Source organism: Homarus americanus, unplaced genomic scaffold, assembly GCF_018991925.1.
Source record: "Homarus americanus isolate GMGI-L3 unplaced genomic scaffold, GMGI_Hamer_2.0 scaffold30620, whole genome shotgun sequence".
Taxonomy (NCBI): domain Eukaryota; kingdom Metazoa; phylum Arthropoda; class Malacostraca; order Decapoda; family Nephropidae; genus Homarus; species Homarus americanus.
In genome coordinates, this window is record NW_024744477.1 from 432,610 (window position 1) to 456,500 (window position 23,891).

A 23,891-nucleotide genomic window follows, 5' to 3' on the forward strand; every position below is an offset into this window, starting at 1 on the left:
TGGGTATTGTGAGTGGTGGTGATGGTTGATATTTTTTTTTTTTTACGGGAATTAGCCCACCCAGGCACAGGTCACTGACCCACATCGGGGCCTGGGGGGCGAAAATGTAATAATAATAATAATAATAATAATAATAATAATAATAATAATAATAATAATAATAAAGAACCACAAAGAAGTACAAAATGGAAAAAAAATTAAAAAGTGAGGAACATTATATGTATGTTGTGTTGTCAATAGTAAGAGAAACAATTTAAGACCCTGCAATTGTGTGTAAATGAGGCAGAAAGTCAGATCAGCAACCTGGGACTTGGTCACAATTTTCGTGATGCCATGTGGCAGCAAGATCTACCATAGACAGCACATTATGCTTCCAATATCTTCCCAGGCGGTAGTACCTCCCTGTTTGGTAGCTGCCTACTACCTAAGTGTTGTGAGTGGTGGGTGTTGCGAGTGTGGTGGTGATGGTGGGTCATTCTTAAGAGTCGAAGGGTTAAGTTACAATGGGTGCATGGTAATCATCAAAACAAAGGGATGCCACGGTTCCCTTTGATTTGCCAGTGATAATATGTGTGTTTGTGCTCGGTTGAATTATTTGTACTGATGATAATTATTGGTGAGTTTCATTGTTTAAAGAAGATCAAGCCATTTTGGTGAAAAGTAGATTTTATTGTATTACAGTTCTTGTGTTTTGTCTCTTGCAGAACAATGGCCAAGCCACCACGTGGGAATGACCTGCTGACAGTGCTGCGAGGTCTGTCACGTGTTGGGTCAGCCTTGGTGGATGTCCGGTCACAGGAGGCGAGCAAGGCGTGGGCCACTTCATCACTCCGTCCCCTAATCTTGCAAGGGAGTACTGGCCTACAAGATACCATCACAAAGGCACTACAGCAACCACAAATTTTCAAGGTTATTACTGTACTGTACAGGGGCCCCCCTAATTCGTGGGGGTTAGGTTCTCAAACTGGCTGCGAATCACCAAATCCGTGAATAATATTTGCGGGGGGTGGGGGGGCATTTTTACTTGTGTACAAAGAAATTGAAATTTATATTCCCTTTATGTGTTTGCCCTTAGAACACTTATCTCTTTTACCTGTATTTTGTGTGTGTGTGTGTGTGTGTGTGTGTGTGTGTGTGTGTGTGTGTGTGTGTGTGGACACACACAAAACACATACAGATAAATATTGATGGGAAAATACTCAAACAAATAATCGGAAACAAATTATTAATAAAGCACGGAATTGAGGGTAGACTCACATTTTTAATAAATTTGTTTCTGATTATTTGAGAGAGGATTTTCCAATTATTATTTAATTGTATGTCTTTTATGCGTGTGTGTCTTCACACATGCATGCTCGTATATACAATGCTGGCAAAAGAAATTACTTTCTAGAACGAATGGCTCTGTCCCAGCCGCAAAAATGCCAGCAACTTTAAAACTACCCTTAGACATTCTTGGGTACATCCAGGGTGTCATCCGCGAACAATGGGGGACCGCAAAATAAATATCCGTGAACTTGGGAGGATGGCTGTAATGAATTTTTGGTTAGGTTATACTGTACAGTAAAACCTCGATTAACAACAGTAATGTGTCCTCCAATATTGCACTGTAAGGTGAATCATTGTATCGTGAATCATTAATTACCATTAAAATAAAGTAATAATAATGAGATGCATTCCAAAGTCTGACCTTTTCATATCTTTTGTGTGGCTTTTCACTTTCTTTTCCCCCAAACAATAAAATTAATGAAAAATGCAAACTTTCTTTAAATAATGTTTAAGAATTCACCTAATACAATATAAATAATACAGGGTTGGAAAAAATCCTGATTTTTTAAAAAATAAATAAAAAATCGATTTATTTGATTTAAATCGAATTTTTTTATTTATATAAAAATTTATTTTACTAATTGCATTAAAATAGTTTTTTTAAACCATAAAAACAGTATTTTTCAACCAAAACTTATTCAGGATAATAAACAGAAAATTGGCATTAAGATATTTATGCAGATGTACCAATGGAATTTAACACAATAATATTCGTTTTTAAAATAAAAGAAAACTGGTAACATATCTTAAATTTGAGTGCACAAATCCAAACGTAATAATAAAATTTAACATAAATGCTCTTGTAGGATTACAGCGTTTCAAAAATTAATAACTTAACTTCTTCAAGTCAACAGAATAATATTCTCATTTTGTAAAAAATATAATACTGGTAACAAGTTTATTTTCTTACATTTGTAGGATTATAGTGTATTAAGAATTACCAGTAATAACTTCAAGTCAACACAATATTCTCATTCTGTAAACAACAAAAATAGTTTAAAACATTTAAATTAGCTTAGTTGAACATTGAAATGCTTATGTACTGTGACAAGCTTAGATGCCTTTTCCTGTCCTGGGCGATTTCTTACCTTTGAGTGTACAAATCCAAATGTGGAAAAAATTCTCTCGACCCCTGCTGATGATGCAACAGCTGTAAATAATTGCCTAGGAACATCAATACATTTTCTGTCATATCATTGGCAAAATACTGCCACCAAGCAAGGGGTGAGAGATTTTACAACATCTTTACCAAAATAGACCTCTTTAAATGGTGCACTTCTTCCATGGAAGGACATTAATGTTGAAAGGAAATGTGGAAGAGACTCGCACACATACTGTTCTGCAATGTCTCGCTGCTCAGGAGTCAGATGTCTGCCCTAATACCTTGGATATATCACATTAGCTAGAAAATGGGCAGGTGTCAATGCTACTTTGATTCATTTTTTCAAAATTATCCATATCCTTCTTATCTGTTAAATACTCCTTAATATCAGTTTTCAGTTTTACCCAGATTTCTACAGCATCACTTAATAGGGTATGTTCTCTCTGGACACAGTCCAATGCCACAGCAATAGGCTTAAGTCTCTCTTTTTAATGCCTTATCATTAACCTTCCTTTCAATTTTCTTATCAATGTCTTCACTATTTTCTTTGTACACTTTGTAGAGGTCATATGCATTTTTCATGTCCCTGTTAATTTTAATGCTTTGTTCTGTTCATAGATCCACTTCAGAAAACATGTTCATTGCTTGCTCCAGTATCCACAGTTCTCTTACCTTTTTCATATCGTTTTAACACATCGAGTTTCTCAGTTGAGCTTAAACTCTTCTTTTAGCTTTTGAACCAACACTACCATCACCTGCTCTCTTGCTCGTGTTGAATAGGGACACAAATATGCTTAAGAATTCTGAGAATGTTTTTCTCCTTTTCCTGTTCAGATGCATAAAAAAAAAGGCCCGCCAAGCTGCAACTGTTTATACTAGTGATGCTGGCGTTACCACTTACAAGCTCGGCAGCCTCCGTGTGCAAAGCGTGTTTTTTTTGTTTTGTTTTGTGTGTGTGTGTGTAATAATAATAATAATAATAAATGGTTTATTGAAAGAGCATAGCAGCCAGAAGGTTGAAAATATACAGTTACACAATTGGGGAATGGGTTTTGATTTACAAATAATATACAAGTAACATAAGTAATACAAATAAGATATTTCAACATAGTAACAGTGCAGAAAGTAGGATTTACTGGGAGTGAATACACTGGTTTATTACAAGTTATTGATAATTTTTACAATGGTTGGGACTAGGCTGTTCTTATAGCGATCAGTTCGTGCTCGTATGGGATGGATGTGGTTGTGGTGTCGAACAGCAATTCTCGGGCTAGGGATCTCAGGTGGTAGTAGGAGCTGGTGTCGAGGATGGTGCAGATGAGGTCGTGGTGATGGTCAGTGAGAGTCGAAAGGGTCAGTGTGTTGAGCGCTTCTTGATATGTGGAGTAGGAAGGGGAGAGAATAATCATGCATGCCCTCTTTTGCACTTTTTAGGTGTTTACGTTGTGTGGCATTTAGGGAGGAAGACTAGGTAGGGGAGGCATAGGTGAGCTTGGGAAGTATGAATGTTGAGTAAACACTGAGGAGCTCGGGTGCAGGAACTCCGAGGGACTTGAGTCGGCGGAGGAGGTGGAAACTGGAAGATGTGACAACTTCACTGACGTGTGGTTTCCAATTTAGTTTGTTGTCTATAGTGACGCCGAGGAGCTTAGTGGAATCTACAACCTGGAGTGTGTTGGGACCTAAAGTATTGGAAGGGGGTGGGACAACGTCGTGTGTGTGTGTGTAATACATATCTGGATTTAGTTATTATATTTTTATGAAAATGTAATTTTATTTTATATTTAAATGAAAATTAATTTTATTTTTTATTCTATTTTTGTCATAAATACCGGTGTAGATTGGATTGGGTGCTAAATTAACCAGGGTTTTAGATATAAATTGTCGTTAGTAGAAGCATCGTTATCGGAGGCTTTCCTGTACTGTACTCTGCTCTCGTGAAAAAATTGATTGAGAGTTGGATCCAGGTCTTTAATTGCATTCAATTTAAAAAAACCTCTATTGTAGTAAAGTTGGAAATATATTTAAGATCCACCTGTGTGCGTGTGATATTTAAATGTTCTCTACAGTATTTATTTGATGTGTCTTTGCATATTTAATTGACTGATAGTTCTTATAACATTTAGTACAGTATTGATAATATCAGTATTTAAATTATTTATTTTCTTTAGAATGCCTATTTTACAGTTTATTCAAGTACTGTGCTTACATAAATAAAGTACATGGGGTACAATAAATGCAGTTGGTAATTATGTGCATTAAAGAACACCCTTTTTGAAAAATATTCATTTTGACTTGATTTAACCACTGAGGGGTTAATGCCATTGAAATTAGGATAGTGGAGTGTTTAATTTTCGTGGAGAATTTTTTTAATTTCATTCAAAACAATATCTAGGTGTTCTAACAATTTGCCAAGAAGTATTTTGATCATCACAGAGGAGTTGACACAAGTAGCCAGTGTTTTTTAGTAATATATTACAATCTTGTGCCTCCATCACCCTGATATGTCTTCAATCTTCAGAAAGATGTGTCGAAGAGCGCAGCTGAAACCCTGGCACGTATATCCATGGTTACGGAGGGTATCAAAGCGTATAAAAGTGATACTGTGGCTGTTGCAGGTAAGAATGGTTGTTTGAATTCCCTTAAGTGGCATCATTGATAACTGGTTTGGTTTATCAGAAAATAGGCTCAGTTATAATTAGATACTTAGTTAATATTATTTTAAGAATACAAGTACTTGTACTTTGTAGTTTAAATGTAATTGGATGTACAACTATATAGAATAGTTTTGAAATAGTTAACTTAGAATTAATTTTATTTTCTTCATTGTTCTTTACAGGATATACCACCAAGTCTGAAGAGGCTGTTGAGTATGATCCAATGTTTGATCCTAATGTGAAAGAACTGAACATTGAAGAGATAATGATGCATGAAGCTATGGATGGACACATTGACCAAACACCAGGTGATAGTGAATTCACCGGTGCTCTCGGTGGTGTCCGGGAAGCTACTGACACTCTTGTGGAAAATGTCAAAGGAACACGAGAAGGAATTAGTCAAAGATTGGAACAGTTTGAATCTCTTCTTGATGTAGCAGAAGTTGAGGAGAGAGATATAACAGAGGAACACCTTCAAGCTTTAGATGAAGAATTAAGTGAACTTAAAGATGTTGCTTTTGGACATAATTTAAAAATATTCAAAGAAGTGGAGCATTCTAAGCCTTTAAAAGAAGTTGTGGAAGATATAGTTAAAGAACAAATAACTGTCACGGAAATTAATAGACAGGCCACAAGTTATTCAGAAGATGGAACGGAACAGGTGGTACAACAAGCCAATATCTCGGAAAATGCTGAGATGAAAGACCCAGCATCTGACCCCAGTTTACTAGAGCTAAGTGTTGAGGAAGTCATTATGCATGAAGCTCTGAGTGGTCACAGTAACCAGACAATGGGTGACTCTTCCCTTAGTAGTGATAATCAGTTAAGAAATGCCCTCAACCATATTCAGGATGCAGTGGAAAATGCCAAAGAAATGAAAGAAGAGAGTCAAAAGAGAGTAGAACAATTTGCACCTCTTCTTGATATATCAAATATTGAAGAAAGAGAAATTACAGAGGAACATCTTCAAGCTCTTGATGAGAAGTTGTCTGAACTTCACGACATTGCTTTTGGGCATAACTTGAAAATATTTAAGGAGGTGGAACATAGTAAACCTTTAGAAGATACCATACAGGATATTATTAAAGAGCAAGTTGCCAGAGAAGATAATGTAAAAGCAGGAAGTTGCTCGCAGGAGACCATACCAGATTTTAAAGAGGAATTACAAAGCCTGAATGAAGAAACAGTATTGAAGGACCATGTAATATCGGCAGTGAGTCACTCACAAGAGAGAGTGGGTTGGGGTAGTGATGCCAATGCAGACTTGGACAGCTCTCTATCACAGGTGGTGAAGATTGTCAACCTTGAAGAATCAAGCACATCTGCTGTCCACGAGTTTGATGTGGAGCTTCATGCAGACCCCCAGGTAGAGGTGACACCAAGTGAAGAGATCTCAGACATTGGAAGCTCTGTATTTAGTACTGTGCCAACTGCAGGTGTTATCTCTGGTAATTCTTCTGTTGCTGAAGTTGAAATCCACACACAAGTAGATCCTAAAGCACATTTTTCACATACAGAAAGTACTATAGATACTGCCAGTATCACATCATCAGACATACCACCAGAAATTCTCTTTGATAGGGTGTCTGAGGTTCATGTTGCTAGTACTGCTGCTGCTCCTAATGTTGAGGTTCAGAGTGACCCCAAAGTTGAGCAGCCACAAGTAGAAAATTTTTCAAGTGCCACAAATCCTGATCCAGTTACTGGAACTGTTGATGTAGATCTTGACATTCATTCATCTCGGGCAGATGTTACAAGTGCTTCAAGTTCACCAAAATCAACGACTGAACGTGTTGCCGAAGTTGAAATAGACCCTAAAGCCGAGTCATCACAGACTGAAAGTGTGACTGTCACTTCAGGTACATTATCCCCAGATGAATCAACTGTAAACAGTGTATCAGGTACTGCTGATGTAGAGGTGCCAGTGGAACAAGAAGTTAAGGCAGCACAACTACAAATTGACACAAGAACCTCACACTCCTCGAATGTAATACCTGATACAGCTGTTGCTGTTCAAGTGGGCATTAAGGTTGAGCCAGCAGAAGCAGGAATTGATACTGACATTGTACCACCAACAGTTGCAGATACCTCGAGTATTTCAGATGCAGCAGCTACGACTGTTGATGGTGAGCTTAAAGCAAACTCAAACGTAGATCCACCACAGACAGAAAGTGTTACAAGCACGTCTAACATATCATCTTTAAAGTTAGGGTCATCACCTCATGTCTCAGATGCAACTAAAGGTACTGCAAACATTGAGTCTCTACAAACTCATAATGTCACAAGTACTGTTAACACATTATTGCACGATGTATCACCTCCAACCCCTGGTGGTGTAGGTGTAGCTGCTGTTGTTTTGGGAACTGCTGCTGGAACTACTACCATTGGAGCTGCTGCTGCTACCACTGGAGCTGTAATTGCTGGAGTAGCTGCCACTGCAACAGCTACTGTTGCTACTATCTCAAAGCATGATTTAGATAGTAAGGTCCAAGTGGATAGTAATGCTTCTGCAAATGATTCCCCTGTTCTTTCTGAACCTGTGACTGCAGCCACTGCTGCTGCAACTACTGCTGCTGCTACTAGACCGGTTTCAAGTAATGATAATATGCCAAATAAACAAAAAAGAAAAGTAGCTCCTGCCAAACCCATGCCAAAACTTCTGGGAAGAAAACCATTGGCAAAGGAAAAGCCAAAGTCAACAGTAAGTAATGTTTTGCCTACTACAGTTTTAGATATGAATTAATATACGGGCACCTAATTTATTTGTTGTTATGATTACTGTGTTTTTAATGTACATTTTAGTAGTTTTTGTGATTCTTTAAAAACTATTTATCCCTTTGCTGTATATTGTACCTGACTTCTTTGTCATCAAGATAAGTTTGTGTAGCAAAATAATTGTAAATAATGATCAAATTTTTATCAATTTTTTCAGCTGTCAGACAATGCACAAGCAAGAAAAGTGCCTCACTCCAGGGTAGGACGCCTAATGTCTTTTGGTGGCTTAGCTGCAGGTTTAGGAGCAGGAACTATTGCAGAAATGACCCGCCGCACCCTGGGTTTGAAACAGGAAAGTGGTGCTGGATCTTTGTTGGATGGATCGCCATTCTTGACGGAAGCAAATGCGAAGAGAATAGTGGACACACTTTGTAGAGTAAGAGGTAAGAGCGTCATAGTGCACTTGGATGCCACATATTTGATCGACTGAATGTAAAGTATTTTTCCTTGTATTAACACTACAGTATTTTTTATTTGGGATGACTTGGTAAATCACATTACAATTTGTTAATGAGCATTTTGAGGTTGATCATAGATGAAAATGAGGAAGGCTGCCCAAATCCCTGTGATAGTTATGGTAATATTCACACAAGCTTCTCTGTACACCCAGGAGCTGCCTTGAAGCTGGGTCAGATGTTAAGTATCCAAGACAGTGCAATGCTTAACCCACAAATACAGAAGATTTTTGAACGTGTACGCCAGAGTGCGGATTTTATGCCAATGTGGCAATTAGAGGTGAGTGTCGGCTCTGTGTGTTACAGCAGTAAGATTGTATGGTTAACAGTGAAGGAAGTGTGTGTCCCTACCATGTATACTGTCATAGTTCAAAATGTACAGTATATACTGTCTTTGAGCTTAAAGATTTAATGTATAATATATTAGAGCTTACAAATTTAGTCCTACTGTCTAAGAGTTTAGAATTTAGCGGTATGAATAAAGTGTGAATGAGCGTGTAATTTGAAGTACTTTAGGACAAAAATCAAGAAAAGAATATAGTATTATTTGTGTACCTGATGTTTTGTTTGATTTACACTTTGTCTATTAACAGAGAGCCATTGAAAGTCAACTGGGTGCAGGCTGGAGGAGTAAGGTCGCCTCTTTTGATGATAAACCATTCGCTGCTGCTTCTATCGGTCAGGTTCATTTAGCAAACCTCCATGATGGCCGTTCAGTAGCCATGAAGATCCAGTATCCGGGAGTAGCACAAGGAATTGAAAGTGATATCAGCAACTTGATATCTAGTCTAAAAGTTGCAAATATTCTCCCTGAAGGTGAGTAGTAACATGTATTATTAAGTGTTTACCTATACGTTAATATCCATTAGCTCAGCTCTTTGTACTGCGTCATGGGAAGTGTAATAATAATAATAATAATAATAAACGGTTTATTAATAGAGTTGCAGCTGGTGGCTGAAAATATACTCCTGCACAGTATAGTATTAAGTATTTTGTGATATTTATTAACATTGCAGTGATAAATTTAAATTCCAATGTGTTCTTAGCTCCTATATACCTCCTGCTCCTCCAACACCTTGAAAGGAAGTCATTAATTTCATTATGGGTACTGTATATGTTGACCAGATAATTTACTTGCTACCTCTTTGTTAAAATTAGTTCATGATAAATTGAGTTGGTGTGTCTGGACTGAAGATTTCATGCATACATAGACTGGGTGTCTACTGGTCTGGAAAACACGGAAAAGTCAGGGAATTTTACAACTTAAAAATATTGTTATTTTGACATCAATATTACCATAAATTAATGATGTCCTATATAATAGGTAAATAATTAAACTTTTGGGAACAAATTCCAGTAATAGTCGACTCCAGTAACTGAATTATTTGTGTACCTACAGTATCATATTTCATGTTAGTGATCAAAATAACCAAATATTACAGGTTATACCTAATAATTCTGTAATGAGTATTGTCGGAGATGAATTGTTCTTATAATTAAGTGACTTTAATTAAGTGGATTATTCCACATTTTAATCATGAGTCATAGGTGGATGAGGAGTATGATTCGTTGTTTTTTGACGGATTTCCGTTTTTTTTTTTTTTTGAACGTCCAGGTCGACCCACGTGAATCACACAAATCCGAGGCTTGGGGTGGGTCACTATAGGGTCTTCAATTTCTTGATTAATATAATTTTTATCTTTAAATTTCCCAATAGTATATACAGTACATATTATTGAAAACCTCTAATTTTGTTATTCTGTTGTAATAATTACTGAATTAATGTATTTAGAATTTTTCAAAATTACACCTGGAAAGCCTGGAAAAAGCCAGGAAATTTTGTTTTGTCTGGCCAGTAGACACCCTGATAGAGTTGATGGAATACAAAATACCAGTTACCAGTATGTATTTTTTGGGGGTCTTGTTAAAGTTAAATTGTAGGGAGACTTGGGTAAATAGAGAGAATATCAGTTATATAAAAGAACGATTGTTGCTTTGTAGAAGGTGAGGCAAAATACCACAAGTTGACAGGAGGTGGAGTCCTAAGAAAATTATAACTAGCGGTATTATTTTCAACAAGGTGAAAGGGAGAGAGATTAGAATGTAGAGAAAGGTTGGCAGTTTAGAGCTTTCAAGAGATCACTGGGAGGGAAGAACTGTGATCTCTGGTGTAGCAAGATTTATTGAAGGGATACTTAGGTATAGTTAAAGGATGAATAAGACTTGTGACGTTGTACACGAACATTATAATTCGATCAAACCTGTTGAATACAATTCATTTAGTATTTCAAATAAGTCATACATAGGCACTCCTACATAAATGTTTAATCCAATATATATTTACATAACAATCATGGCTATGTAAGTAGTCTAATCTTTAACACTTACAATGAGCACTCAATTTGCCATATTTCTATATTGTCACACTGATAAATGATGCAATGGACACAGTCTACCTGTGTACACAATAAGTACTAGTTAAACTTACGTGTTGAAAGTCTAGAGAGAAACCAGGTTAGGTGTTGCCTCTAAGATATGGGTAGCTATACTGAAATGCCCACCCGATAGCCTCGCCCACCCTGGCTGGTCGGCTGTGGCTGAGTCAGGTGATTATAATTATACATAAACAAACTCCCTTCACACACCCCAACCTCCTTCTGGGCCTCTCATCTCCGCCATCTCTGTACTCTACATACTGTATACGGGCAGGCACACCCAATAAACATAACATGACTTACCGCCTAACATAATGTTTGTAGATGTGTCATCCTACTCATTGCTGCTTGCGGTAACATAGGTATGTCCAGTGTTTTATTACACTGGATTATAGATGAATGTGTCTGGCCTGGTTCCAGTATTTGGTACAGATGAAAACTTTTTTACTTAGAGAAAACTTGTAAGAATTTGTACCCAATTAGATTTCATGGTTATGTTTTTGTTTGCAGTAGAACATATGGAGATGAGCAGCTTATAGAATTGAAGGTTTTTTACACATGAGAAATGTCTTTGTTGTTGTTGATTCTTTCCACTCAGCTCCTTGGTGTTAAGACATGTAAGAAAAGGTTAAGAACAACTGGTTTACATCCTCTATCTCCACAAACTTGTAATTTCAGGTCTCTTTGTGGACTCTATCGTTGAAGTAGCCAAGAAGGAGTTAGGGTGGGAGTGTGATTACATACGCGAGGCCGAGTGTACTCGGAGGTTTAGTGAATTGGTCGAGACATATTCCGATTATTACGTACCTGAAGTGATCTCTGAACTCTGCACACCCCAAGTAAGTTATTGTTTTATTATTGGTTTTAAAGTGTTAAGGCGGTCTGTAGGTATATTTAGATGTTGTGTTTAGGAGTGCAGTTGTTAAAGTCATCTGTTTGTTGGTACCCAAAAAATAACACTGTCTTAGTGTGTTAGTGATAACATGTTATTTGATATTCATTAATACATTATTATTATTATATTATTTATTTTTCAAATGTGGGTAGCAGGTGTAAAGTCTTCATTCTAGAAAATTAAACACTTGTTTTTTCAAATTTCGAATTAATGTGGTTAAAACAAAAGGGTGAGCCTGTTAGATACATTATATCACCAATTGTGGAGAAGTTTTAACAGAAGAGCCTTTGAGAATCAATTTCAGTCTAACACAAAAAAAATTTTCCCCAGATATTAGTTTGTGACCATTTGTACACCTTGATGTTATAGGCTTAGCATCTATGTTGAAGAGAAGTAAATGGTATTAGTGTATGTGGATATGATATTGATGCTATAGTAAATGCAGTATACTGTATTACTCAAGTGGAACTGTAGAAGGTAGTGGAAAGAGATGAAAGAAAGCAAAATTTTTGAGAGTATTTGGGAAGTTGCTGAATACTGTTACTAAAACATTGTATTTAACTTGTAAAGTATCATTTTTATTGCTTTGTTAAGGAAATTCTAACCTTTTTACTTTGTGGAAACCTTGAATGTTTTATCATTATTGTTTTGTTATTTCTTTTGCAGATATTCACCTCGGAACTGATTGCTGGCATCCCCGTGGACAAATGTGTTGATATGGATCAGGAAACTCGTAATTTTATAAGTGAGAAGATCCTCCATCTCTGTCTTTTGGAACTCTTTCAATTTGGCTTCATGCAGACTGACCCAAACTGGTCCAACTTCTTCTATAACACTGAGACAGAACAGGTGTGTACTTCTTGGTCTAGTGATGTTCGAACTATTTTTATTTGGGGGCATGTAATATTACATCTGTCTGTTTGTCCATCCATTTGTATGAAATATTTCATTTCAACAACTTGAGAGAGAGATCGTGGAACAGAAAAAAAATATATATATATATATATATATATATATATATATATATATATATATATATATATATATATATATATATATATATATATATATATATATATATATATATATATATATATATATATATATATATATATATATATATATATATATATATATATATATATATATATATATATATATATATATATATATATATATATATATATATATATATATATATATATATATATGTATATATATATATATTTTTTTCAAATCGGGCAAACTGTAAAATACCTGTGAAAATGTTGTTTCATGATTAATTAAACAATCTTGGAACCATATTTTAAAGTTTGGTCAGATTATTTTCATAAGTTCAGGGATGAGCACTCATGGTGTCCAAAATATATACTTGGATGGATAAGCTACCAGAATCATGTTATACAGGGGGTCCCTGGATTACAAACAGGTTCAGTTCCTGAGGACGTTCTTAAGTTTGATTTGTACGTAAGTCAGAACACCTGCTATGTGCATACTGTACAGTTCTTACAGAACAATGTTTAAAATCCCACTATATCGTAGCCCAAGTCCTTATACAATATACAGGTTGTACCTCTCTAGTCCGGCATTTTGTGGTCCGGAACGATTTTAGTTTGACTATGGAGAAAATTAATTTGAGTCTGGTACGGTACTTTCGATGTTTGGCTAAATTTTGCCTTATTTATCCTACTTTTTTGGCGAATTACTACCTTTAATAAAGCAACATCCTAATAAGCCAACGAAAATAACACATAAAATTAAATAAAAACTAAAAACAACACAGAAAAGTTCTTACGTTCTACAGCTTCAGCTAGAGTTGAGCATACTTCATCCGAGTAAAAACACACACAACAACATTGGCTGTCCTTATGTTTTCAACTTTACCACCACTGGTGGGTAGAATTTTTGTTTTAAATTCAGAAACATTAATTAAAACATATATGAACAGTAAATAAGTGTTGCTTTCATATTCTTAGGTATAGTAATGACGATATGTTTTCACATGTGCTCACTTACATACGTGAGCTCTTTTTTTTCTTAACCATTAATGGTTAGCTACTTATATTTTAACAATTATTAACATTAAATAACATTACTTATAACAACCATATAAATTTTTTACACTAATTTTACAACAGCTACAACTAGGGTCTTATTTTCTTCAGTTTTATATATAGATCCAGTCAGTCACTGGTTTTGTAATCAACGAAAACAATGACGTCTCGTTTCCCTGTGTGTTTTAATATTCTACATATTATTAATGAATTGTATTGTTCATTTTGCACACATAAAAATTAGTTAAATCAAAAACACATTCAGTAATACACAATAATGAATCTTTTGTACAAAAGAGAAATGACACTGTTTACACAATTTGTGCACGTCTGAACGTTGGCGGGCCACTCAAACCTGTCGAAATTCGAGTTCCCGCCTTCAAAATTTTAAATTGCGTAGTTTTTTTTCTTTTTCCAATTAAAAAACGTTGAATTAAAAACTCACAAAATTTGAGAACCTACTGTACAACATTTAACCCTTCAATATATCTTCAAAGAGACCACAAAGCAGTGAAAGTGGTGCTAGTGCTTTCAAGCGTAAGCGCAAGTCACTATCTATCCTGGAAAAGGGTGAATTTCCATGGTCCGTCACCGGTCAGGTCCCAAGGTTGCCGGACTAGAGAGGTACAACCTGTACATCTAAAATCACTTAATTTAAGACAAAAGGAGAAATACAATGACAAAATACAATACATAAAAGTAAAAAATACTTTAAATTTCAAGATTTACCCCTCTCGTATTGGCGGGCGTTTGTAAGTTGGGGACCTCCTGTAGGCAATATTATACATTTTTCATTATCATGGTAGCAATCTTAGGGAACTGGAGAACTATTAGTTTTAGTTGGTTTTTAATAGTGCCAGCAATAGGTCACTGTCAGTAGTGTACTCTAAAGAAAAACGAGAAAAGTCTGTCAGAGTTTAATTGTGTTGGTAAAATCAAGCATATATTTGTTGCTGACAGTGATGTTTTGTGTGAGGTGTTACATCTTACAAGTTAATGAGTTAGATACATAGTGTATGTCTTACCATATAAATTATTTTTACTCAGATGGCGCTTTTGGACTTTGGTGCGTGTCGGGAATACAGCAAAGACTTTGTCGACAAGTATATCCATCTAATCCATGGTGCAGCCATAAAAGATCGCGATAAAGTTCTCAAGTACTCCCAGGACCTTGGTTTCCTCACAGGGTATGAGGCTAAGGTAAGAGTAGGGATACACAAGCTATTTGTTTCTGTTGAATACTATGAGTATACATGTACAGTAGAACCTTGATAAATCGGACTAATTAGGGCAGACCCCAGTTGGAGATAACACTGTTTATCTGAACTGTTTAAAGAAAATCAGTTGATGCTATGTTATTACTGCAATTCAAAAACTTAGGTCTTTTAAGTGTGTAACAAGGTTATTAGAAAATATTACAGCAACAATAAAAAAAATATGAAATGGATCTCTCTGGGTTGAAAATCAGACATGTAAGTCTGGTTGTCACCGAGATGATTGTTAGCTACTGTAAAGTGTTATATGTAAGTAACCACAGAATTTCTCATATGAATACAGAGAAAACTGTATAGTGTACAGTACTATAAAGATAAAAATAAGAACAAATAAGTGTAGGAGTATATTGTATGTGGAAAACGAATGTTTATCTGGGAGCAGCTGGTAGAGGGGAAGGGAGGGGGGTGGAGCCCAGGTGGGTAATCCTTCCCCCTCTCTCCCTCAAGATTCCTTTAACACTTTTTTATGCAATTTCACCACAATTCTCATATAATTTTGGATAATTTGGTGCCAGGTTGATAAAATATTATCCTTAAAGAATCAGCTTTCCTGAAAAAAGAATCCTACACTGAACTGAAATCATTTCATACTCATTTGTTTACAAAGAGCAAACATCTGATTGGCTTACCACAATGTCTGTCTTTAACACTTAGTAAATTAGTACAGTACAGTTGTTTATTTTTTCATCACTTAATAAATACTATTGCAGTGTATTTATCACCATATAATAAATACTATTGTGTATTTACCATCACTTAAGTAATATTGTAGTGTACAGTTTTATGCATATACATATACCCTGGTTTATTCATTAATCAGTTGTAAATAAAATTTTTAGAAAGGTATCTTCATATCAAATACTATACAGTGTGTTATAGTGATCCCTGTTGTAAGCTGGTTTGCAGAAAGCTCTCACACGAACGCATCGTGAATAAATAACCTTCTGATACAGCTTATCCTTTTTTTGTTTCAAGTCATTTTCCAAATTAGGTATATTATTGTATTTTTTCTCTATTACTGAAGATGTTATATTGATCATGATGAACCATAAACCATAAGAGGCCAATCATATGAGAATATAAAACAGGGAGCTCCCAAATTTGCGGGGTTAGGTGCTCAAAACAGCAGCGAATCGCCAAATACGTGAATAACATTTGCGGACGGGGGGGGAGGGGGGGTACATTTGTACAGTACCTGTGTACAAAGAAATGTGTATTCCCTTTATATGTTTGCCCATAGGACAATTATTTTTTACCTGTATTGTATATTTGTAACTGTATGTTTATGTAGACGCACATACAAATAAATAATAATTGGAAAATCTCCTCACAAGTAATCAAACAAATTCATTAAAAATGTGAGTCTACCCTCAAGTCTGTGCTTTATTACTTTATTAATAAAGCACGTACTTGAGGGTAGACTTATTTTTAATGAATATGTTTTACTATTTGTGAGGGGATTTTCCAATTATTATTTATTTGTATAAGTTTTGTGTGTGTGTCGACACACACACACACATATTTACAATACAAGTAGAGGAAATTACTGTCTCTAGAACGAATGGCTCCCTGTCCCAACCGCGAAAATGCCGGCAACTTAAAAACTACCCACAGACATTCTTGGGTACATCCAGGATGTCATCCGCAAAAAATAGAGGAGCGCAAAATAAAAATCCATGAACTGGGGGGGGGGGGGGTTTACTGAATAAATAAATAAATAAACCTGATGAATGCGGCAAAGCTTGATCAGCCCCAACCTGCTTACATACTCAAATGTCTTGGTTCTCAGTAGGCCTATAGCAAATCTGATTAGACCACTGTACAATATTGTCCATTTCATGAGATTTTTTTTATTCCCCCCCCCTTTCTTTCTAAAGTATTTCTGGTGACCAGAGCATCTCAAGTGTCCGAATAAAAGCGAATTCCGTCACAGTATATTGAAGTTCGATTTATCAAGGTTTTACTGAAATGTGTGGATGGGGGGTTTACCCAATGTTTCTGGTGCTATATTTTTTATCATTCATCTCCCACAGGTAATGGAGGAAGCTCATGTGGATGCTATCATGATCCTGGGTGAAGCATTCCAAGAAGATAAACCATTCCACTTTGGAAATCAGGACACCACCTACAGAATACAGCACCTTGTTCCTGTCATGCTATCTCATCGCATGTGTGCCCCCCCTGAAGAATCATATTCGCTCCATCGAAAAATGTCAGGTGTTTTTCTTCTTTGCTCCAAGTTAGACGGGGTTGTAAACTGTCATTCATTATTCCATGAAGTCTTCAGTAGTTACAAGTTTGGAGGTACTTGGGAAGATTTTCATGCAGGAAGGTTGTAAACATCAGCCAACAGCACTTTAGATACCAGTATTTCAGAACCTACCACTGATAAAAGACCAACTGGGTATAAAAGATAATAATTTTATCGTTGCTTTCCACTGACACCCAATACAGCACAGTGGCTGGTGTATTATGAAATGTGGCAACTGTGAAATGGCCGTAATAACTGCCGTAGTTGACGGCCAGCAAAACAAAGAAACAGGCAACTGTGTATTAAAGCTCTGAAAATGGTCCTAAGGATGCTACATAAGCATTCCACACAGTTGCCACATCACACAAAACATCCCAGCCACGGTATTTGGGGGTAAGTATGGGTAACTGTACTTGGCATCCTATAAGGTAATATAATATTCTATCAGTTGGATGTTATTATCAAGGAGAGAGAAAGTAACTAGCATAAGAAAAAGAATGTTTAGTAAATTAATAATGGTGCATAGATAGAAATAGAACATGGAGAAGATTGGAGATGGTGCTGTTGATTTTAGTTGCAAGATTTGAGTTGCAGGATGAAAATCAGAAGACGGGGGTTTAATTATGATAGTGTTGTGTGATGTCTGAATCCTGGCATGATAGCTGATTTTCTGATTTTGTTGTGCTTAATGGTTAGTAAAATGTAAGTTAGGAACATGGGCTATGTGACCATATTTAAATTTCAGTAGGATTCAATATATAGCATGCCCTTAAAATTCTTGGGGGTTACAGTAGGTTCTCAAAATGGCCGCGAATAACATTTGCTGACCGGGGGGGAGGGGGGGGGTTACATTTGTGCTCGTGTACAATGAAATGTACTGTATGTATTCCTTTTGTGTTTGTTCTTAGGGCAATTATTTCTTTTACCTGTATTGTATGGGAAAATTCTCTCACAAAAAATTGGAAACAAGAACAACAAAAATGTCATAGTTCTACCCTCAAGTCAACTCTGTGCTTTGTTATAATTTCAATAACAAAGCATGGTGTTGGCTTTAGAGTGGGTTCTCTCATTTTTAATACATTTATGTTTTCTTGTTTCTGATTACAGTAATATCTCCATTAGCTGGAATCCCTCAAACCTGGAAATCTCAAGAGTTTTTAATACTGTGAACACAATAGCCTATCAACTTGTACAAGCTATCATTCTCTGCCATCGACACGTCCATGTTCGTTGTCATAAGAAAAGTTGATTTTGTTAACTTACGGCTCCCGTGAAAATATCACTTCCTTATTTAAAACGTCGGCAAGGAACTCGCCTTCATTTTTTTCATAACTGCCCGAGCAGGGAGGGTCGGGAACTGAGCTGTACTTATCATTTTCAATGCATACTTTAATTTAGGGGGAGATGGTACAGGTTTCCTCGGGCATACAAGCGAGAACAGATTTTTCAGACAGTCCTGAGTCAGTCTTGATGTGAAAAGGAATTTGTGATCAGCATCTAGAAGCTCCTCTGCAATGTCCAAAACATTGTATGTTGAAATAATTACTCCTGTTTGTATGGGTTTCCAATCTTCACACTTTTGAAGATGTGAATCACTCCTTGTAAGTAGTTTACAGCTTCTTCATATTTTTTAGGGTGCATTCTGCTGAATGCCATTGCAGGATGGCGACTGGTCATAAGTTCAAACCAAAGGTTCAGTATTTCAATCAGCCAAGCTGTGGTCAGATACTCCTCCTTCCTTCCCTCTTTGTTAACCAAATATATAAGACCAGAACTAACGTCATGACTCAAAACCCGTGTGGCATTAGATACCTTCATCTTATCAAAATGGGTTGGCATTAATATTGCCATTAGCTTGGATGCTAGTTTCAAGTCCAGGTCTTTCTGAAACTTAGCAAGATCCTCCAGTGGCTCAACTCTGACCACATTGGATTTCAGTTTGTGTTTGAAGACAGAGGTTGCGGTAAGCTGATCAGCTGTTTGATCTTTGTAAAGAAACGACTCATGGTGTTCAGTGTGGGGTTCTTTTTTTTTCTTCAGAAAAGTTGATTCTTTTAGCATAATATTTTATCAACCTGGCACCAAATGATACTAAACAGGGGACCCCCCAAATTCGCAGGGGTTAGGTTCTCAAAATGGCCACGAATCGCCAAATCCGCAAATTACATTTTTACTTGTGTACAAAGAAATGTACAGTATATTCCCTTTGTGCTTACCCTTAGGACAATTATTTCTTTTACCTGTAGTAGTGTGTGTGTGGCAAGAACAGAGCAGGGAACTCGCATAGCAGGGATATGACACACACTTGTAGTTTTCTCTCCTTTATTTACTCTAGAAATCACCCGAGGAAGGAAAGGCTGGGACCTAGATCAGACATAACTAGTTATTATACATTGTACTGTACTTACAAAACAAGCATCAACTCTTGTCATAATCACATATTGGTACCACACAGTAGTAGGAACTAAGCAGTACACAATAAACCCAACCCACCAGCATAACATAGGGAGGTGGCTGTTGGTGTCGACTCACTCCAGGGTGAATGTCTGTAGAGCAAAGCTAGTATTAGCTTTATTCTGGCTTACAAACTACCTCCATGAGTTCATCATATTCTTCATATAACACTTAGTATGCTCACCCTATCAAACACACCCTAACAGAGCTAGAAATACGTGGGACACACCTGTTAATGGGCCCAGCTGATGCGCCTTCATAATGTAAACAACGCTGTAGCGTCTCTTCCCCCTGGCTGGGATGCATTCGCTCTGGTGCAAATCCCTTTCCGAATCCACAAAATGAGAATTGTGGTAGAATGTGGTAGAATTGCATAAAAAAAAAGTGTTAAAGGAATCTTGGGGGAGAAAGGGGGAGGGATTACCCACCTGGGCTCCACCCCCCTCCCTTCCCCTCTGCCAGTTGCTCCCAGATAAACATTCATCTTCCACATACAATATACTCCTACACTTATTTGTTCTTACTTTTATCTTTATCGTACTGTACACTATACAGTTATCTCTTTATTCATAAGACAAATTCTGTGGTTACTTACATGTAACACTTTACAGTAAATAACAATCATATCGATGACAACCAGACTCACATGTCTGATTTTCAACCCAGAGAGATCTGGTGCTTGAGTCATATTGTTGCCCTTGATTATAGCTTCAGCTATTTGCTTCATGGTAAACTTGAGATAATATCTCTTGGACAAGGCAATAACACCTTGATCTAGTGGCTGAATAAGTGAAGTCACATTTGGAGGGAAGGTGGTCAAGTTTATGTCCTTATTCACACTGCACAGGTGTTTGGGGGGGAGGCAAGATGCATTGTTCATGAAAACCAAGGCCTTGGTGCTAAGGTTCAGTTTTTTTTTTTATTTTCAATGAATCGGGTGGCATGGCTGATGTACCACTCATCGAAAATATCAGAAGTCATCCACGCCTTCTTGTTTGATCGCCAAATTACAGGAAGTTTCGGGATGAGCAAATTTTTCAAGGCGCGAGGTCTAGCTGAGTGGTGGATGATGAGTGGCTTCATTCATGTGGTGCCTGATGCGTTGGCCATGAGGAGAATCGTCAGTCTTGTTCTTGCTGACCTTGAACCCCGGTGCCTTTTCTTCACCCTTCATTGGATAGGTTTTTTTGGGCATTCTTTTCCAATACTGCCCAGTTGCATCATGATTCCACACTTGGCAAGGAGAATAACCATTTTCTAACACTACAGGTATATCCTTCAGAATTTTCTTCATATCCTCAACCGCCTCCGCGACGGCAGATTCAGCTTCACCTGAAAGTACCACATTCTGTAGCCCCGTCCTTTTGATAAATTTGTACAGCCAGCCTTTATGTACTTGCTGTGAACTTGCTGTCTTTGATGGACTTCCCTTTCTTTTCAAGTATCTGAGACTGTATTTCGTATTCTTGGTTTTGCAACATGGGGCCAGTGAGAGGAAGTTTTTGGCGCTTCGTGTCATCTACCCATAACTTAAGTGCTTCTTCCATCTCAACATACATAGCACTCTTCGGGTGGAGTTTACCCTTGGCAACATCGGGTGAAGCATAGGCTACTCTAATTTTCTTGTTGAGCTTGATAGTGCGAACAGAGCTCTCCGACAGTCCAATTTGGCGCCCCACAGAAGCACCATTTCCTCACTGCAGTGCTTCCAGCACCTTGTTTTTCTGCTCCAGTGTAATTGCTTGCCTTGATTTCTTGGTCTTTGGGGTTGTTAATGATGTAGTGGCTGACCTCTTGGAAATCTGTAGTGGCGATGGTTGATGCACGTGGTAGGAGGAGATAGTGTCATACAGTATGTCCGTTCACTAGAGCGTCAACGTGAGAACTGAGGATGTGTGAGGGTGGCGGGCAGCCCTGTAGCATGCCCAGATAGACGTCTGGCAGGAAACATTAGGCACGAAACTTAAAATAGTGTGTATTTCCATATGACGCGGCAGACTTGACTTGCGTAAAATAGGAAAGATTCGCTTTGGATTGATACGGTGTCCTTAATTGTGGGTTTCGCTTTAAATCAATTTGCTTTAAATAGACGTTCTACTGTATTGTAATGGAAACTTAGACATTCGATGTCTTATCACTTGGTTGCATGTCACAGTATGTGATCAGATTAAACAAATTTTCATATGTTCTTCTGAAGAAGAACCAAGGCGGTTTCGCATAACGGGAGATTACCTATGCTTGGAAACACTGCGGTGAGAGTCAGTACTACAATGTCATTTGTGATTCCATTGCCCTCTACTCGCTTGTTCTTAAATTGATCACCCTCAAAGTGTTATGACAATTAGAAGGCTGAATAACACAAGGACACAGCTTATGTAAAACAAGTGAAATAAGTAAAGCATCATGAGCGACTAAAATTTGCCCGTTCAACTATTCATAGGCTACACGGATTCTTCATCTGTCCTTATTCCTCGTGTATCTATCATATTTCATACTGATTTCTGTGGAAAATAAGAGTGAGCGTCTCACCTAATGAACCTGCTCACCTAGTGTATGACAAGACAGCCATAAAACATAACTGACAAATAAGAAGATGGAGCAGATATTAAATCCAGACGACTGACTTTCTTTACACATATTTTCCTTCTTTCTGGGTTTGTAGGAAATCTGTACAGTTTAAATTCCTTCTCTGATCTATTAGTACATCCGATGGCACAGCAGCACGGCATTACACATTACACACACTGTCCACTTCCAATCAGGAACATGATCTGTGCGAGTCTACAGGTTAACGTGAATGGAGGGGCTTGGTGGAGTCAAGATGGCGTTCCAGTAGTTGTGTTTTCTATTTAAACACGGGACCGTCTATGTCTCTACTCTCAGTATGTAGTGACTCTAGGATACCATATATACAGATCATTCCATTCTCCTTACACGCAATGTCCAACATGTCATTGATGTTTGTTTGTGTGTTCCCAGCACGTGGGTTGGATGGCTATTGACCTTAGTGTAATGGAGCTTCAAGATCTGAAAACTTAAGTGTGTGTTTTGACCTTATGGGTAATGTGCTTCCAAAATAAGGTTTGTGATTCATCATTATCTTCTTGGTGAGATACAAGTACAGTATTTGTCTTTTTGTCTGAAATCTCTTGGGAGGTGCCAGTAAATAGATTGCATTAGATTTTAGCACTGTACTGTATTGTGAAGTGTAAGACTGCAACAGGTAAATGATTTACTGGTTATCCAGATAGCAGAGAATTCTTATTGTGTCTTCACATGCCAGAAGAGTGTATTTTCTCTTAGATCTCTTAGATATGTGTTAGGTTCATTGAATGTACACAAGCATGCCTTGACTGAAAATGGGATGTTAGAATATCATCTACCTATGATATTTACATAGTTTTAGTCTATCAAATTTCCATTATTATTGCACACAACTTAAGAAAGTGTAGTGCTGTGAATCATGAAAAGTGTTTACAATAAGATCTTTTTTCATGTTAAATTTTTCAAATTAATTTTATGCATTATTTGACCGATTGAAGTTCATTCAAAGAAATCAATTTTAAGCAATAATACTTTAGTCTTTTATGCCCAGGTCTTTGTGGAAGGTTCTTATTGTGATTCAGTTGCATCACAATACAGTATAGTACAGTACATGGTTAATTTATTGGATTTTTACTTAATATGTTTGCATGAAAATACAGAAATCTAATTGATGTAAATATTTATTTAATGTGTAAATTGTGTACAAAATGTACAGTATAGTAAACATTTTTAAAACAATTTCTTTTATGCAAACCTAGTGGCAGTTGGTAAACAATTTTAGTGACATTCACAGATTTACTATGAAGAATTGGAACAGACACCGAGCATCACGAGGAGAGCCAGTGTTGTCAGTTAGGTGAAATTAATAACATTGGATTTGAGCGTCTGTAATGCCTGAATGATGACAACCGGATAGTATGGCTCATTACTGCTGACCGTTGATGACAATAAAAACTTTCTTGAAGATGATAAGGAAAACTTAACTGAAGGTACTGTACTGTGTATATTTATTGATTAGTTTTTCACACTGAGAATCCACATTATGCTTGATAGTGAGTCCATATGTGCATGAAGAGGTACATGTGTATTATGGTCTTCATTGATATGGATTATATACTGTACTAAATTAAAGAACAAAGAGTGTAGAATATTGTGGTATAATGAA

At 36.8% G+C, this 23,891-nt stretch overlaps 1 protein-coding gene across 5 annotated transcripts in view; it reads left to right on the forward strand.

The window, feature by feature from the left end:
- LOC121877931 (serine-rich adhesin for platelets-like) overlaps positions 1-23,891 on the forward strand; it is a 43,183-nt gene that overhangs the window by 16,624 nt on the left and 2,668 nt on the right. For 2 of the 5 annotated variants that reach the window (XM_042383894.1, XM_042383895.1), the window contains exons 2-12: positions 705-909; positions 4,953-5,049; positions 5,271-7,789; positions 8,021-8,246; positions 8,474-8,598; positions 8,912-9,134; positions 11,432-11,592; positions 12,315-12,497; positions 14,750-14,902; positions 17,010-17,620; positions 23,520-23,715. In XM_042383894.1, the coding sequence (XP_042239828.1) occupies positions 709-909; positions 4,953-5,049; positions 5,271-7,789; positions 8,021-8,246; positions 8,474-8,598; positions 8,912-9,134; positions 11,432-11,592; positions 12,315-12,497; positions 14,750-14,902; positions 17,010-17,315 (4,194 nt within the window). In that variant the 5' untranslated portion in view covers positions 705-708 and the 3' untranslated portion in view covers positions 17,316-17,620; positions 23,520-23,715. Of the gene's footprint in view, positions 1-704; positions 910-4,952; positions 5,050-5,270; positions 7,790-8,020; positions 8,247-8,473; positions 8,599-8,911; positions 9,135-11,431; positions 11,593-12,314; positions 12,498-14,749; positions 14,903-17,009; positions 19,367-23,519; positions 23,716-23,891 lie in introns of those variants that run through there. The other 3 variants (XM_042383897.1, XM_042383898.1, XM_042383896.1) reach the window with 3 other exon arrangements.